The 15,432-nt window shown below is 52.3% G+C and overlaps 1 protein-coding gene across 3 annotated transcripts in view; it reads left to right on the top strand.

Moving 5' to 3' along the window:
* Nucleotides 1-15,432, top strand: part of Vav2 (vav guanine nucleotide exchange factor 2) — a 185,033-nt gene that overhangs the window by 24,266 nt on the left and 145,335 nt on the right. For all 3 annotated transcript variants that reach the window (XM_050154926.1, XM_050154927.1, XM_050154928.1), the window contains exon 2: nucleotides 15,262-15,378. In XM_050154926.1, coding sequence (XP_050010883.1) covers nucleotides 15,262-15,378 — 117 coding nt within the window. The remainder of the gene's footprint in view (nucleotides 1-15,261; nucleotides 15,379-15,432) is intronic.

Here is a 15,432-nt window from a genome sequence, read left to right as displayed (position 1 = left end):
GTGGGACTGGAATTTCTGGAAAGTCAAGTGTTTCGCTGACTGTCAGGGTTTCACGGGCCTCTGAGAAAGGGAACCTCGGAGGCTGGCCTTGCTCCAGGGATCCCCTCCTCCCACTTCCAGCCCTGAGAAGAGCTATGGTCTAAGAGCTAAGGAAGGAGCCATACCTGCTTGTGGGGAAAAACCAGATAGATACAAAAGAAGAAGCCACGAACTCATTTTGGCCTGAGTCTAAGTTCCTGAAAGATTAGGGGAATTCCTCAGGCTGGTGGGGGTGGCAGTGTGGAGCTGTGCCCTTGTTCTCTCTCTGAAGACAGAAGAGTAGAGAGCCTGTCCATTGACCTGGGAGACTCAGGGATCTGGTGAACTTAGGATGGAGGTCAGAGCAGGGCCCTGTGGAAGGATGGGTGGTGTGAGGCGACCAAGAAGGTCACTGAGGGCCTGCTTTAGAGAGCTGTGAAAGACCCCCCTCTAAGTTCTGAGGAAGTTTTCCTGACTCCCTCGAGCTTTTGCCCTGCCCCTCCCCAACTAGGAATGATAGAGCTACTCTGTTGGGGTAACTAAGGCTCTTAGAGGGCCAGGGACTTGCCCAGGGCCCCCTGAGAAGCCATGCTCAGCAGAGTTCTGTCCTGTGCCCTCTGCCTCTGCCATCTGGCCCTAATCTTGAGAGTGAAACCAGGCAGGAGAGGAGTAGATGAGGGAAGTGCTCCTTCTAGCTGAGAATTCCCAGGGTGCATTTCACCAAGACAGAGTACAGAGGTCTGGAGCAGTGGTCGCCACTGCTGACCGAACTCTGAACTCCAAGCTGTGTGGAAGTTTTTCCCCACATAACAGAGCCAGGAGACTTCAGAAGCAAAGTCTTTGGTGGACCCTCTAAGCTGGCAAAGTTGATAGTGACTCTCTGGGGCCTCAGCAAGAGACTGATTGAAAGCCTAGAAGCCCGAGGAATCAACTCAGAAAGCTTCTGGGACGCCCGTAGCTGGCATCATCACGCAGAGCAGGACTCAGGTGGCCTCCTCTCTGCTCAGGTCCCCAGGGCGACCGTCTGTTGGGGCAGCAGAAGGGAAGGACATCCGTCTTTCTTTTTCCTAGCTCTGTTAAGCTTGTGTTTACTGTACACAGGAGTGAAATGACGTGGAATTGCATTTAAGAAACGGGAAAAACATGCTTACGTACCGTCGACCTCTTTATAGTCCAAGATTATTTCCCTGGGTTTTTTAAAAAATTGTTATTAGACACTTTTATTAGTCATAACAGAGGCACACACACACACACACCTATCAAAGCATGTGCACAGGCACACGTACTACACGCTTCCAGGTACACACACACACACCTATCAAAGCGTGTGCACAGGCACACGTACTACACGCTTCCAGGTACACACACACACACACACACACACACACACACACACACACCACATACCAGCATTCCAGCTATGCTCACCTAGCCGTGTCAGACACGGGAGTGGTTTCCCCATGAACTGAGGGGTGTGCAGCCTGGCTGGGAAAGATGAGGCTTAGGCTTCCTGTAGCGATGCCTTGAGTTGTCACTGTGGGAGAGTCACCTGCTGGTGTAGGAGTGAGAGGACGCTTGCAGCTGCCTCCAGGTGCTCCTCCCTCCCTCCCTCCCTCCCTCCCTCACGGACCTGATGGGGGCATTTTCTCCACCACGTTCCCTGTTTCCAGATGGTCTTAGCCTGTGTCTCGTTGACAAAAGAACTGGCCTGCACACGGAGACAGCCGCTGGTAGATGGGTCTGTGTGTGGCCTGGAGTCATGGTCCCTGAGGGCAGGATTTCTCAGGTATGGGTGGTGGAGAAGATTTAAACCAGGATCTCTGCCTGGAGGCTGGTTAGTCTTGTTCTACCCTTTCCTGGGTGACATACTGCACCAATGGCATCTACAGCAGAAGTGAGATATCACGATGTCTGGTAGGGGAAGTGGGAGACTGGACCCCGGCAGGGGTCTCTTGTGGACTCGGTTATTCGGAGTCCCAGATGGTGGGTGGCCCAGTGTCTGGTGGGGACCTGTGAGCCGTGTGGTGCTTGAGAGGGACGGGGTTGCAGAAACCAAGTTGCGGAAACCAGTACTTCCTTGGAAGTCAGTCCTTTCGTTATTGTTTAGATCTGAAATGTCCTCTGAATGTTCATGTGAAAGGCTTGATGGCCACTGCTGGGCTTTGGGGTCATGAAGGGACTCTGAAGACTCCAACATCAGGGGAGATAATCCTGGAGTGGATTGGGAGGCTTTATTGGGAGGTGGAGCATGGTGGGGAAGCCTTTTCTTCCAGTGCCTGACTGCCTTGATGTAGCAGCTTCCCCTGGTACCCTCTAGCCATGGTGCCTGGGCATAAGTCAGTCCCAAAGTAGTGGCCAACTTCTGAAACCATGGGCTAAAGACTTTCCCTCTTTTAAGTTGGTTTTCTGTGCTATTTGTCACAGCAGCCAAAGCCCAACTGTCAACATGTTCATTCATTCATCCATTCACTCTGTGAATTTGGTGAGAGCCTGCTGTGTTGAGCCTCCGGAGTGTGAGGTTAAAGGCCCCAGGACTTTGGCCCAGCTGCTTCTGGAGTATTCACAGACTAGGACACAGGACAAAGGAATTTATGTGGTTTTTATGCTGGAGTCTGCCTCCCAAACCAAGGTGTGAGCCACACTTCCCCTGGGGGCTCTGGGGAGGCTCTGCCTGGCTCTTCCTGCCCCGTGGCTTCTGGGCTGTCATGATAGTCTGTATAACCTTCTCACACCTTCTCGCTAGTATGACACTCACTCTTCACAGGGCTGCCGGACTCACTAGAGAGTCGGGGCGCTAGTCTTGAGATCTTGAAGTTATGTCTGAGAAGATCTGGTTTCCACAGTAACTCAGCAGTAAACTTGGGGCGAGGGGGGGGAGGTCAGAGCCTGCCTTTGTGAGGGGCTCTATTTAGAGTACTTTGCCTGTGATGTCATTGGCTGAGTACTGTGGCTTCCTAATCATGGTTTGCAACCTTTCCCCAGTGGGATGGTATCAGGAAGTAGCCTTGGAGGCCAATTAGATTTAGGCAATGGTGTTGGGCAGAGTTTTCATAATGGGCCTGTGCCCTTCTCAGGGTCTCCGTCACAGCTCTCCAGGTCTGCTATGTGGGGTCCAGGGAGGAGGAAGCAGGCCAGTTTGGGAACTCCTGCCAGAACCCAGCAGCACATCGGCCTCTGTATGTCCTCAGACCTATGTGTGGTTCCCTGTAATATGTACCTTGGTGTCCCCTAGTTTGGGGGGGCTTGCTGTAGCTGCCATAGCTCAGGGACCTGCTTTCCGGAAGCAGCAACACTCCTTGTACCTGCAGAAGGTGGTGAAGTCTCTGGCTTCTGGGTCTTGCCTGGGAGCTCTTGCCTAATGGCTTAGCAGCTCTAGTGTGGCTTAGTTTGTCAGTCAGCTTTCTGTCACTGTGGTAAATACTTGAGATGTCAACCTAAAAAGAAAGGGTTGTCTTCTACTGTGGAGGTTTCAGTCCATGGGTGGTCCCCGTTTCTTCCCTGGTGTGGTGAGACAGCGCGCTGTGGCTGGGGGTGCCACATGCATGCTGGAGCCAGCACCCGACCAGGGGGCAAGGCAGCAATAGCAAAGGGACAGGAGTTTGGAGGGATGGCCCCCCATCCCCGTGCTCACAGTCCGTGACTAGGCTTCCCACTAGATCCTACCCCTTTCTAAGAGATTTAAAAAATTTATGAGCTGTCTGGTGGTGGCCCTTAATTCCAGCACTTGGGCGGCAGAAGCAGGCAGATCTCTGGGAGTTTGAAGCCAACCTGGTCTACAGAGCTAGTTCCAGGACAGCTAGGGCTGTTACGTAGAGAAACCCTGTCTCGGAAAAAAAAAAAAAAAAAGAAAGAAATTATGTATGAATGTTTTGTCTGCATGTATGTATGTATATGTATGTATGTATGTGCCATGTGCCAAGTTGGATCCCCTGGAGCTGGAGTTACAGATGCTTATGCTCAGTACCATGTAGGTACTGAGAACTGAACAGGTCCTCTGCAAGTGCAGTAAGTGCTCTTAACCACTGAGCCATCTTCCAGCCCTAGGCCTCACCTCCCAATAGCATCAAGCAGGAGTGGCCAGACTTGACAGATGGGCCTTGGGGCAACATTCTGAATCCAAACTATAAAATCACTTCCGTAGGAAATGAGTCAGCTGTGGACTGGTGACGGCCCCAGTGTCCTCGGCATTGGATAGGTGAGGAGACAGGTGGTGAGCAGTGTTGTGACAGGTCTCAGGTCTGTGTTCAGGCTCCACAAGGGGCTCACATGAACTATTCCAGATCCTGGTGTTGGGCATGTAGAGCAGGCAATAAGGCTGCCTGATTATCTCTGGGCATCAACAGGATCCCCCGGGGTTGTTTCCTAGTGATGGGGACTGGAGGTATCCCCGGGAGACTCAGGACAGAGTTTCCAGGGTGCAACCAGCATCCCCCGCAGGGACTGTAAGTGAAGTCACTCAAAGCCTGTCCCCAGTATTCCCAAAGGTCAGCTATGCCCCTCAGTCCCAGGGGTTATCTGCTTACAGTTTACCCAAGAATTTTGACACTTTGCCACGTGCACGGCCTGCCTGATCCTTTTGTAGCGGGGCGGGCTCCAGTCCTACCACCTCATAGCTAAGGGCTGTTGGCTCTTGGCTCCGAATCGTGTAAGAATGTTTGATTTTGTTCGCCTGCTTGGGAGCTCCCCAGTGCTACTGTTAGGATTTTCCTACCACATTTTCAGCTCAGCAGGACGGGGGTAATGGCAAGACTCGTTTGTGCAGATGGGAGAGTGATAATCCGATGTGTGCCAACCATTAAGGCATGCATTTGGCTTTGATGTTAGCGCGATTGGGGAAAGAACAGCGGAGAGTGTTCTGCCTGGGTCTGTCTGGAATTGGATTGTCCAAATTGCACAGGAGAAGGGGTGCTTAGAGGAGAGAGTTGCTCTCCCAGAGTGACCTTGGAGGCCACTTTCCAGAGGGGAGAAGAGATGGAGAAGATGAAGAGGCAGAGACCCGGCAATTTCACGGGCGGCTTGTGGGCTCACATTAATGGTCTGGCTGCTGGATTGCAGCAGCGGAGGGGGTGAAGGAGGTGGGAGAGTTAGTGAGTGCACGGTGAGCAGCATCTGGGCTAATCTTTCAGAGCCTTGCCTGCCTAGGAGAGCTGGGCAGCCGAGAGCGGGATTTGAACCCTCGGGCGGCATTCTGAGCCGGCTTAAGGAAGATGCTTATACAACATGATACTAGAAAAGCAATTTCCTGCTAGCTTTATAGAAAACCTTTGCTTTGAAAACCCTGACCTTGAAGTCTTGATATGGTAGGCCATTCTTATCCTTTAGGCTCAAACAGGCCATTAGCTACATAGAGGGTGGGAGGGTGGCTGGGCAGAGAGCCGATTATTCTCTTGGAGCCCCTTCTGCTGGGTTCAGGCTGCATCCTCTGAGCTTGGGTGGCACAGAGTCTCCTGCCTGCCTGCCCGCCTGCCCACCTGTTCCTCTCCACTTCTTGCTGAGTGAGTGCTTTTGTGAGTGGCTCTGGTCCCAGGTGTGGATGATGAAGCGCTTTGAAGGTTGAGCCAAGCTTAGTCTCTCTCAGCTTCCCTTATCCCTGGGTAAGTGGGAGTCTCTTCTGCAGAGAGCTTCATCCCACAGCCTCTGGAAACTGCTTCCCACGGCCTGGGCTCTGCCCGTAGATGGACCCACATGGCCTGGGATCTGAATGTAGTGGACCCACATGACCATGGCGACAGACTCTGGTTACATCCCTGCTGACAGCAGCTTGGGGGGCTCCAACAGTGCTCAGCCCTGGGAATCCAGAGGGAGCTTTTGTTAGCATGACGCTTGTGTCTGTGATGGGGGCCTGGTGACAGCTGGGGTTTGAGGGCTGGGTTAGAGTTTGGGGTCTTGGCGTGGACCGCAGTCTTGTCAGATTCGTGTTGCTGGGTTTAGCTAGGTTTCTGCTCACTGTGTTGCAATACCAGACACAGTTCAAGGGAGAAGGTTGCATTTGCTTTTAAGGTTTCAGGCTATAGTGGCAAGAAGAGTGTTGTCCTGAGCATTTTCCTTTACCTCCTGGCCAGCAGGAGGGAGAGGGGAGAGAAGTAGAGAGAGAGAATGAATGACCCGCGCCTGTGGCTTCTTCCTTGACTCTTTGATTCCATCCGAACTCTAGCCTGTGGGGTTGTGCTGATCACATTTGGGGTGGGTGGGGGTCCTTCTCCCTCAGTCCTCTCTGGAAGTACCTCCCAGACAAGCCCAGAAGTGTGCCTTAAAACTCTGCTGGATACTTCAGAATCCAGGCAAATTTCAGTTAAGGCTCCCATACCCCAGCACCCTGGCTTGCGCCCGCCCCCCCCTTACCCCCCCCTCCCGTGTCTGGGTAAGAGGGTTGATCCCTGAGTCATTTCTACATCATCAGGTCAAGGGCACATTAGAAAGAAGGAACTCAACAGTGATATGATGGGCTTGGCGCAATGCCTGGCTCGGTCTGGTGATCATCTGGCGCTGTTTGTTGTTGGAGGAGGTGAAAATGCCACCTGGCATTTAAGCACTGATTGTGAATGTCCCTGCAATATGGGAGCCTTGGGAAATGGTAAAGGAGGTGAATTGTAGCCTGGTCCTTTCTCCTGCTCTGTTGGAGAAGCCCAGGCATCTCTGGTATGCTGCTTGCTCCCGGCAGGTGGAGGGGGGCAAAGCCTGTCCCTGGCAGACCTGTGTTACAAAGAAAATATCACCTCCCCAGTTCTTACTGGACTAGCCACTCAGCCTTCCAGCCTGGTGCAGGAGAAACTTGGCTGGACCCTGCCTGGAGGCGTCGGACTCTTCCCCAGCTGATGAGTTGGCACCTCATCTGATGTGTATGTAGCTGAGGAAGCATCCAGAAGTATTCATGTTAGACCATTCAGACATAACACATCCCTATGCTCCTTAGATCAGTCCCTCCCCGTCTTCTCCGCAGTTTGTTTCCTGATAGGAGCAGTGGATAGGACTCTTCCCTGGGAGCATCACACCATCTCAACTGTCCCACTACCAAGGCCTGCTGGGGTCACAGTGGTCCTGGGGACAGCCTGGAAGGTGCTGTGTGTGACTGTAGGCTGGTGTTGGACAGTCTTGTTGCAGCCGGCTCCAGCCTGTGTGCCTCAGTTTCTCAGTGCAGAGGTTGATGGTGTGTGTGCTTTGTGAACATCCATCCATTTGTTTACCGGCCCCTGAGCCCCTGTATGTGCCCTAGGGACCAACTGGCTGGCTTGTCACCCAGGAGCCCCAAATTTGATCTGTCCCAGCAAACTAGACCTATCAATTAGTAATGACGCTGTTTTAAATGGTTTTTGGAATGAGCGTGGCATAAATAAAGCAAGACATTAATTCGTCTTCCCATTTCTTATTGATCAAAGTCATCCCCAGCTGCCAGTCAAAGCTCTGATCAGCAGGACCCAAGGCCCCGGGGAGGTGCAGTGTCACCCCAGCTGGAAGGGAAGGCCCTGGAAGCAGAGCTATCTTCTCTCCACTTGTTGAAATAGTCTTCTAAAGTTGCCAGGGATGGCAGGTCTTCCCCCGAGCCTTCCTACGGAGCAGGGCAGTTGCATACGGTGGTCTCCACCTTTTAGAGGCCTTGAGGCTTTGAAAGAGTGCCTCTCTCTCTCTCTCTCTCTCTCTCTCTCTCTCTCTCTCTCTCTCTCTCTGTGTGTGTGTGTGTGTGTGTGTGTGTGGTGGCACAGAACTGCTCTGCCACCCTTCCTGGGTGTGGCCTTCACATTCCTCCTGGGCCTGTGATGGGTGTGTGGCTGGTCTCTGGCAGACTCTTGAGTGCACAAAATTGGGGAGTTGGACTTGTGAGGACTGGTGAGCAGAGACACTGAATCTGTCCCCAGGGTTTCTGGGTAGCTGTTGTCTTCACTTCACCCCTGGGTGGCCATTCTCAGGACCTAAGAGTTTATTAGAATCTGGTAGAGGCAACAGGCTTAACTCCACCAGTGTGGATGGCGGGTGGCAAGGAGGTCCTGGCCTATACCTGGTGTGGCCTAGTAACAGCCTTTATAGCTCTTTAGGCCCTGGTAAGGTGTGGGCCTTGTCCATTCCAAATTCTTTTTAAAAAATATTTATTTTTATTTTACGTGCATTGATGTTTTGCCATGGATGTTGGGTCCCCTAGAGCTGGATTGCAGTTGTGAGCTGCACTGTGTGTGCTGGGAATTGAACCTAGGTCCCCTGGAAGAGCAGTCAGTGCTCTTAACCATTGAGCTATCTCTCCACTTCCCCCAATCCTCTTCCAGGGCCCTTCTGTGCCTGCTCAGAAAGTAATCTATGTCAGTTGTTGCTTACTCTGGACAAAATGGCCCAGTATTGTGGAGGGGGCGGGATTTGTGCTCATTTTACAGACTGGAAAGTTGAGGTATGAAGAGGACAAGTGGCCATCAACTGGGAGTAGGCTTTGGGCACTCCCTACCGGTTAGGCCAGGCTATCACCACCACACATGCCTGTTATGGGTCTATGCCAGAATGTGGCTGAGCCCTGGGGATTGGGAAAGGTGGGGCAAGGAGGAAAAAGTGCGTGTTGAGAGCTCTGTGTGTTGGTGCTGATTCCCAGGGTGTGAGAAACGATGAGGAAAGCCCAAATCTTGCCCTGTGGAGTTCCCTGTCATGCCCCCACCCCCATAGTCATTCCTGGACCTTAGCTGGTCAGGGAGCACCACACCGGGACAGGCCTGGGTCCAGATCTCAAATCATACCTCCCTTCTCATGTCTTACGTTTCTGCTTCTGCGAATGGGTTGAAAATAAAAGCCTGGCAGGATGGATTACAAGTGTATGAAGGCCCCAGGGCTCAGACTGAGAACGGCATACGCCTGCTAGTTGGCTATTATATGCAAAATGGTTTAAATAATCTCACCGGCCAGTACTGGGTCTGTGTCGGTATAAGGGTGCAGGGCAATGGCTGGGCTTCTACTCTTTGTACCTCCATGGTACCTGTTATAGACGTAGTTTTCCTGAAAGGATTGGTCTCTTCTTAAAACAGCAGCAGCAACAACAAAAAAAACCCTCATGTTTTCCTTCTGCCCTGAACCCTGCATGGGATAACTTAACAGTAACAACAATCTGGCTTTGGAGATCAAAATGTCTCAGATCTGCCGCCAGCTGTGTGGAATCCTGGCTAGTGAGCTTGGACAGGCCAGGAGGGGACTTGGAACCTCAGCTTCCTTATCGCTGCAGTGACTTGGGGCTGCTGTGAGCAGCTCAGTGTGGGGCTCTGGTCCAGCGCCTGGAGTTCTGGAAAACTCTGTACAGTGAGGCTTTTGTGGCTGTCATGAGTCAACCATGGAGACTCCCAGAGGCCCGAACTGGAAGGGCCTGGTGCTCTGGGCTGGACCTTTGCTGCGGAGATGTGTGGCTCAAGAGCCAGGAGCCAGGTCTGTGTTAGACAAAGGGTAGTCCTGGGCACTCTGCTACCCTTTCGTGGCTGCAGAGGGCGGGTGGGCTCACCGGTAGATATGTCATGTAGACCCACCCTCCCGGGAAGTACGGAACCCCCACCCTTGGTGAGGCAGGACTATGCTGCTGCCGTGGCTGCACACCCTGGCCCTGGGCTGGTCTGCGAGCGAGAGGATTGGGCTGGGCTATGCACCGGGTCCGGATCTTCTAGGAGCACGCTGTCATCCTGTCTGTCATGCGGTTAGTGCAGAAACCCGGGATGTGGCCCCGGTGATCAGTGCTCAGGCCACCTGTGTTCAAATGGCAGCCTCCAGGCTTAAGGCCACTTCCCTGTCGCTGTGACAGACTACCTCGACAAGAGCGGTTTAGGGAGAAAGTTTATCTGGCTCTCGGTTTCCGCTGTTGGGAAGTCAAGGCTGCAGGAACTTGAGTAGCTACTTCCACCCCTTTCACAGCCAAGGGCAGGGAGGAATGAATGAATGCTTGTCTTTCTTCCTAGCTTACTGTCTGCGTTCTTAGAGTCCCCAGACCCGTGAGTGGTGGCGCCCAGAGTTAACGCTTCTCCACCTTCCTGACGCTGTGAGCCTTTGAGACAGTTCCTCATGCGGTGGTGACCCCCCCACCCCCCAACTGTAAGATGATTTTCGTTGCTACTTCCTAACTATAGTTTGTTACTGTTATGAATTGGGATGTAGATATCTGTGGTTTCTGATGGTCTTAGGTGACCCCTGTGAAAGCATCATTTGCCCTTCAAAGGGGTCGCGACCCACAGGTCGAGAACCACTGATCTAGACGCTCCCTTCCCAGGTGATATTGACGATTGAAACTAAACATGACTTCAGCTAGCTGTGTGGCCTTAGGCTGATGACCCCCCCCCCCACATCCCCCTTGTTCTGGTTGTTTTTATGTCCACGTCTCAGTGCCGAGCATGGAACATCCGCACAGAACATGCCCTGCAGGGCAGGCCAGTCCTCACTCTGGCAGCATGCCACGAGCCCTTCTAGGGCGATGGGGTCTCCACAGCCCTTAGGTTGCCTCTCCTGATGGGGCTCTTCTTCAGGCCAGAGAGGACTGTTTTATATCATGGTCAGTTGCTTTGAAGGCCCAACCGAGAAGTGGTTGTGGTGGGGCCACATGGGCTGGGCCTGAAAACGCCCCTCTGTGCTCTTAGGCTTCCCTGTGGCTCACATGTGCCCCGCCCACCCAGCCCTGGCCATAGCTGGATGACAGATGACAGTGAGCAGCAGTCAGACTTCTTGTCCTGCTGAGCCTGGGGAGGTGTGTGTCTTGGAGACTGTGCCCTTGCGCTAATGTGATTTCAGCCTGATTAGATCCACCGGGAGCTGGGGAGCCGAGACAGGAGCTGCGGACGTTTCCAGCAGTCTACTCTGGGGTCCCCACCGCCAGGGCCCCACTAAGCAGGGCTGTTTGGTCAGCAGGTGAAGTCCAGAGAGGGTCAAGGACAACAGGAGGTGCTGGCCTGTGCCCTGAGTGTTTAAGCAAACACAGTGGCCTGCTGCTTGCCACCCCGAGAGCCCTATTACTCACAAGGACACTTACCAGACTTCCCCTAAGCTTGAGTGTTGCTTCGGAACACTGTGAGGCCCTTGGCTGCCTTATGAAGGCCCTGAAGGCCAAGCCAGGTCAGTGACAAAATGCTGTGCATCCCTGATGCAAATAAGGCTGCTTGGCCATCAGGTGTTCCATGGCTGCCAGTGACAGCCCCATCAGCTTGACCAAGAGCGGGGAAGGTCTGCCTCCGTGCTGTCATTTGCCTGGGCCTCCCTTGGGCTGTGTCCTTGGTTCTGAGCCAGGCTGCAGAAGTCTCAGCCCTCTGTCTTTCTCTCACCTCCAACCTTCCGGACACTGTCTAGACTCTGAGCCAGTCTCTGCAGTATAGGAGTGAGTGGCTCCAACTGGTGGGGTTTGGCCTCATGCCCTCCTGGTACTCGGGCAGTGGGGGAGGAAGGGATCTGAGCGGCACTAGCAGCTGCCCGCTGCCCTGCCTTCATGGGAACAGAAAGGGGCTGACAGCCAGCATAGCCCTGTCCTGCCCAGCCAGGTATTCATCTCCACACCCTTGCCACCCTGGGCGTCAGTTTTCCTAATTGTATAGTAAGAGAGAGAGAGAGAGGGATTTAAGGGTGTTTTTCATAGGCATGGACAGCAGGTGACCCTATGCCTGCAGAACCCTTTCGTCTCAAGTGCCCTTCACTCTGCACCAGATAATGGGCTCGTTCATGGCCCCTGATGGCGTCTGCTTGTGTGCCAAAGTCCTTCTTAGCTTACTGTCTCAGTTTTCTTTTGTGTTAGATAAGATGGCTCATAGGACAATGGGACAATGGCAACGATTAAGGACATAAGCGAACAGGTCGCGGGAAGCTTCACACGAAGGGAGGCGAGGTGGCGTGCCTGCTGGTGGTAGATCCTCACGTTACGGTCCAAGACCTTTGCCCTCGTCCATGCAGACAGCCCTCGCTGGTGTGGCTGTTTTCCAGGGGCGTGGCTCTTGAAGGTTAGGTTACCCAAGTGGTCACTGGTGGGGGTGGCGATAGGGTGGGTCTAGGCTGAGGCTGGGGCCGCTGGGGTACTGGCCTGTGCTGAGCCCTGAAAGGAAGCCTGGCCTCGCTGGCCATGATTATGGTTGGGACCTGTGTAATTAACTCCAAAATGGGAGGCTGGGGAGGAATTAAAATAAATGCTTAGTGGAAATTAGAGAGGAGCTGTGGGCAAAAAATAGTCGAGCCAGGCTGGAAGCTCAGTGCTCCGTAGGGCAGGAGGTGGCGCCGGGGGCTCTCGGGTGTAGTGCCTCCCCTCGTCCCAGTTTCCAGGCTGGGCTGTGTGTGTGCTCTGTTGCTCCCTGCAGTTGCTTTGACTGTGCTTCTCTGCTGACTTGTGTCCCCTTGCTGGCGGAGGCCAGAGACTGGGGGCAGGGTCTGATTGTGGTGGTTTTTCTCTTGGGCTTCTGAGGGAGACTGTGCCCCAGGACTCTCTTCCAGGCTCTGGTGACTGTGGTAACACTTAGTGTTGCTGGCTTGCAGCAGCCTCATTCTTGTCCATCATCATGTAGCCTTCTGCCTGTGGGTCACGATGTCTCTGTATCTTTCTTTTTAAATTTTCTACTTGTGATATATAAACATCTGTCATTGTAACCATTTTTTACCTTTGTTTGAGTTAGGGTCTTACTCGATAGCCTAGGCAAGCCCAGAATATGTTATCTTCCTGCCTCAACCTCCTAGGTGCTGGGACTACAGGAGTTGGCTCCCATACCTAGTCCTACCATCCCCATTTCCAATCATGCAGCTTGATACTTTAAGCACATTTATAGCAGTGTGTGTGTGTGTGTGTCCATTCATCACCAGATTGGCTCGTTCCCAGACTGCCACCACTCACCACCATTTCTCCCCTAAAATGCTTTCTGTCTCTGAATCTAGATTCTAGGGACTTCATGGGAATGAAATCCTCTAGGGTCAGGTGCTCTTCAGCACCATCAGGTTATAGAAGACAGAGAAATGGAGCACTTCCTACCCAGTGGTTCTCAGCCCTGCATGGCCTCTAAATTTCACTGAATTACAATAAAATTAAATGGGCAATTCAACTGTTTCATTTGATCATTTGAAGTACTTGTTAGGTACATGTGTCTAATGGCATAGACTTTATGGGACAGAATATATAAAGGATATTGTTATAAAGGACATAGTCATTCTAGAATGTTCTATTGTAGAATCCAGTTCTGGGTTAATGGAAACAGAAGAGATGTGACAGCAATATCTGTGCTGTCCTGGGTTGGACACTCTGCCATATTTCTCCTCTCTGTTCCCCTCCCCTCTTCCCTTACAGCCTTTACTTTTTGTTTTCTATAAAGGCCATCTGGTTGTCTTTTATGTAATATAGTGTGCACCAGATTGGGTGGCATCCGTGTTCATTTCTTGATTTGAGCGTGCTGTGAACATGTACAGTGATGTCATTATTCTAGGCTATGCATGCTCAGGTGTTTAGGGATAAAGCACCCTGTATCACAATTTATCCCAAATGTTATTTGAAAAAAATTACTTGGAGTCAGATGGAAATACACACACACACACACACACACACACACACACACACACACACACACAGAGAGAGAGAGAGAGAGAGAGAGAGAGAGAGAGAGAGAGAGAGTGAGAGAGAAACAGAGAGAGACAGAAAGGCACACACACACACACACACACACACACACACACAGAGAGAGAGAGAGAGAGAGAGAGAGAGAGAGAGAGAGAGAGAGAGAGAGAGAGAGTTGAACCAGGCCAGTGTCATCTGTGAATGGTAACATCTCAGCCAGGGTGGTGGGCAGTGACCCAAGCAGAGTAGTGGTGGCACAGGACAGGGGAGGGGGCCCTGTATGCCCTCAGGAGAGCTGAGGTTTATGTTTGTGATTCTGGCTCTGTCATATCAGAATCCGTTCATGTGTCTACAAACTGCTGATAGCCAGGGACAGGCTTCTTGAAGTTCACTTGAGATTAGTAGTTGGTCCTGTAGGTGGGTGTGGATTGGCCTAAAGTCCTAGGTTTTATTGGGCTGCAGGTGCTGGGTCCTTGCCACTCAAATGCTATGCTCAGCTGTGTTGGGTCTTAAATGGCTTCTACATACGATTTGGCCCCTGCCTGCTATCAGAGGACAATATCTGCCTAGCAAGTACCTCAGAAGCTTGGGCCACTGTTTGTCTTTTCTCAGACAAGATTCAAACCAGGAACGCAGTGTTCCAAAGCCTGTGCTAGGGGGCCTTCTCCACTCTGCCTTTCAGTTTCTTTAATTTTTTTTTTTTTAATTTGAGATGGGTTTTTCTGTATAATGGTCCTGGCTCTTCTGGAACTAGCTCTTGTAGACCAGGTTGGCCTTGAACTCACAGAGATTTCCCTGCTTTTGCCTCCTGAGTGCTAGGATCAAAGGTGTTTGCTGCCACTGCCTGACTATTTCCTAATTTTAAAGTGTAATTCATTAATGTGTATAAATGTGTGCCTGTTTCTATGTGCACTGTGTGCATGCAGTTCCCACAGGGGCCAGAAGAGGAAGGTGGGTCCCTCTGGAACTAGAATTACAGGCTGCATGAACTGGATCTGGATGCTGGGCACTGAAGCCCCATCCTCTTAAAGGGCAGCACATGCTCTTAACTCTTACTCATCTCTCCAGTCCCTTCTGTCAGTTTTTTTACAATCGATTCTCCACAAGGACCAGAAGTTGATGTCTTATTGTCCCTCCCGTACAAGTCAGGGTCAGAGCTGGCCAGGAGCTTAGTGGCGGAGATGGTACCAAAGAGGAGGTACCCTGGCCCTGGCACTGCTTTGGGAGTTACAACCTTTTTTCTTCCAGTCTCCTGCTGTGCCCAGTGTAGCTCCTTTCCAAGGTCTTGCCTGTCAGCGGCACAGTTGTGCTACTGGCTTTGGCTGCTGTGAAGGGATGGATGTGTGCTGCACGGAGTTGTGAGTACATGCACACATGAGCGCGATGTGCACATGTGTGAGGTGCTCCGTCGTGCTTGTTGACTCGAGCTCAGCATTAGGGTTGGGATGCACAGGCTTACGCCAGGGCAGGGTGTGGGTTAGCTGGCTGTGATTTGGTGTCACCTGTCACCTGCAAACCAACATGAATGTAAGGGCTCCCCACCCTGGGAGTACCTAGGCTGCAGAGCTTCTGAGCTCCAGTCCCCCTCCCCAGCCTGGAGACAATCTCCTGCTGCCGAGACGCCTATTCCCTCTTTTTCTTGTCTGCATGGACGCGCAGGACCTTGCAGCTCCTGTGACTGATGTTTTCTGAGATGCTGTCCCCTTACTGATGTCTCTTTCTCTCTCCAGTTCCTGTGTTTGAAGAATATTCGCACCTTCCTCAAAGTCTGCCACGATAAATTTGGACTAAGGAACAGCGAGCTGTTTGACCCCTTTGACCTCTTTGATGTGCGAGACTTCGGGAAGGTGAGTGGGCTCCTCGACACACGCTTGCACTGGGTCATGTGGGCCGCACAGGCT

Source organism: Alexandromys fortis, unplaced genomic scaffold (genome assembly GCF_014885135.2).
Source record: "Alexandromys fortis isolate MF-2015 unplaced genomic scaffold, M_Fortis_MF-2015_v1.1 scaffold_72, whole genome shotgun sequence".
Classification (NCBI taxonomy): Eukaryota; Metazoa; Chordata; class Mammalia; order Rodentia; family Cricetidae; genus Alexandromys; species Alexandromys fortis.
The sequence above is the reverse complement of the archived record's forward strand: the minus strand, read 5'-3'. Positions and strand labels throughout refer to the sequence as shown.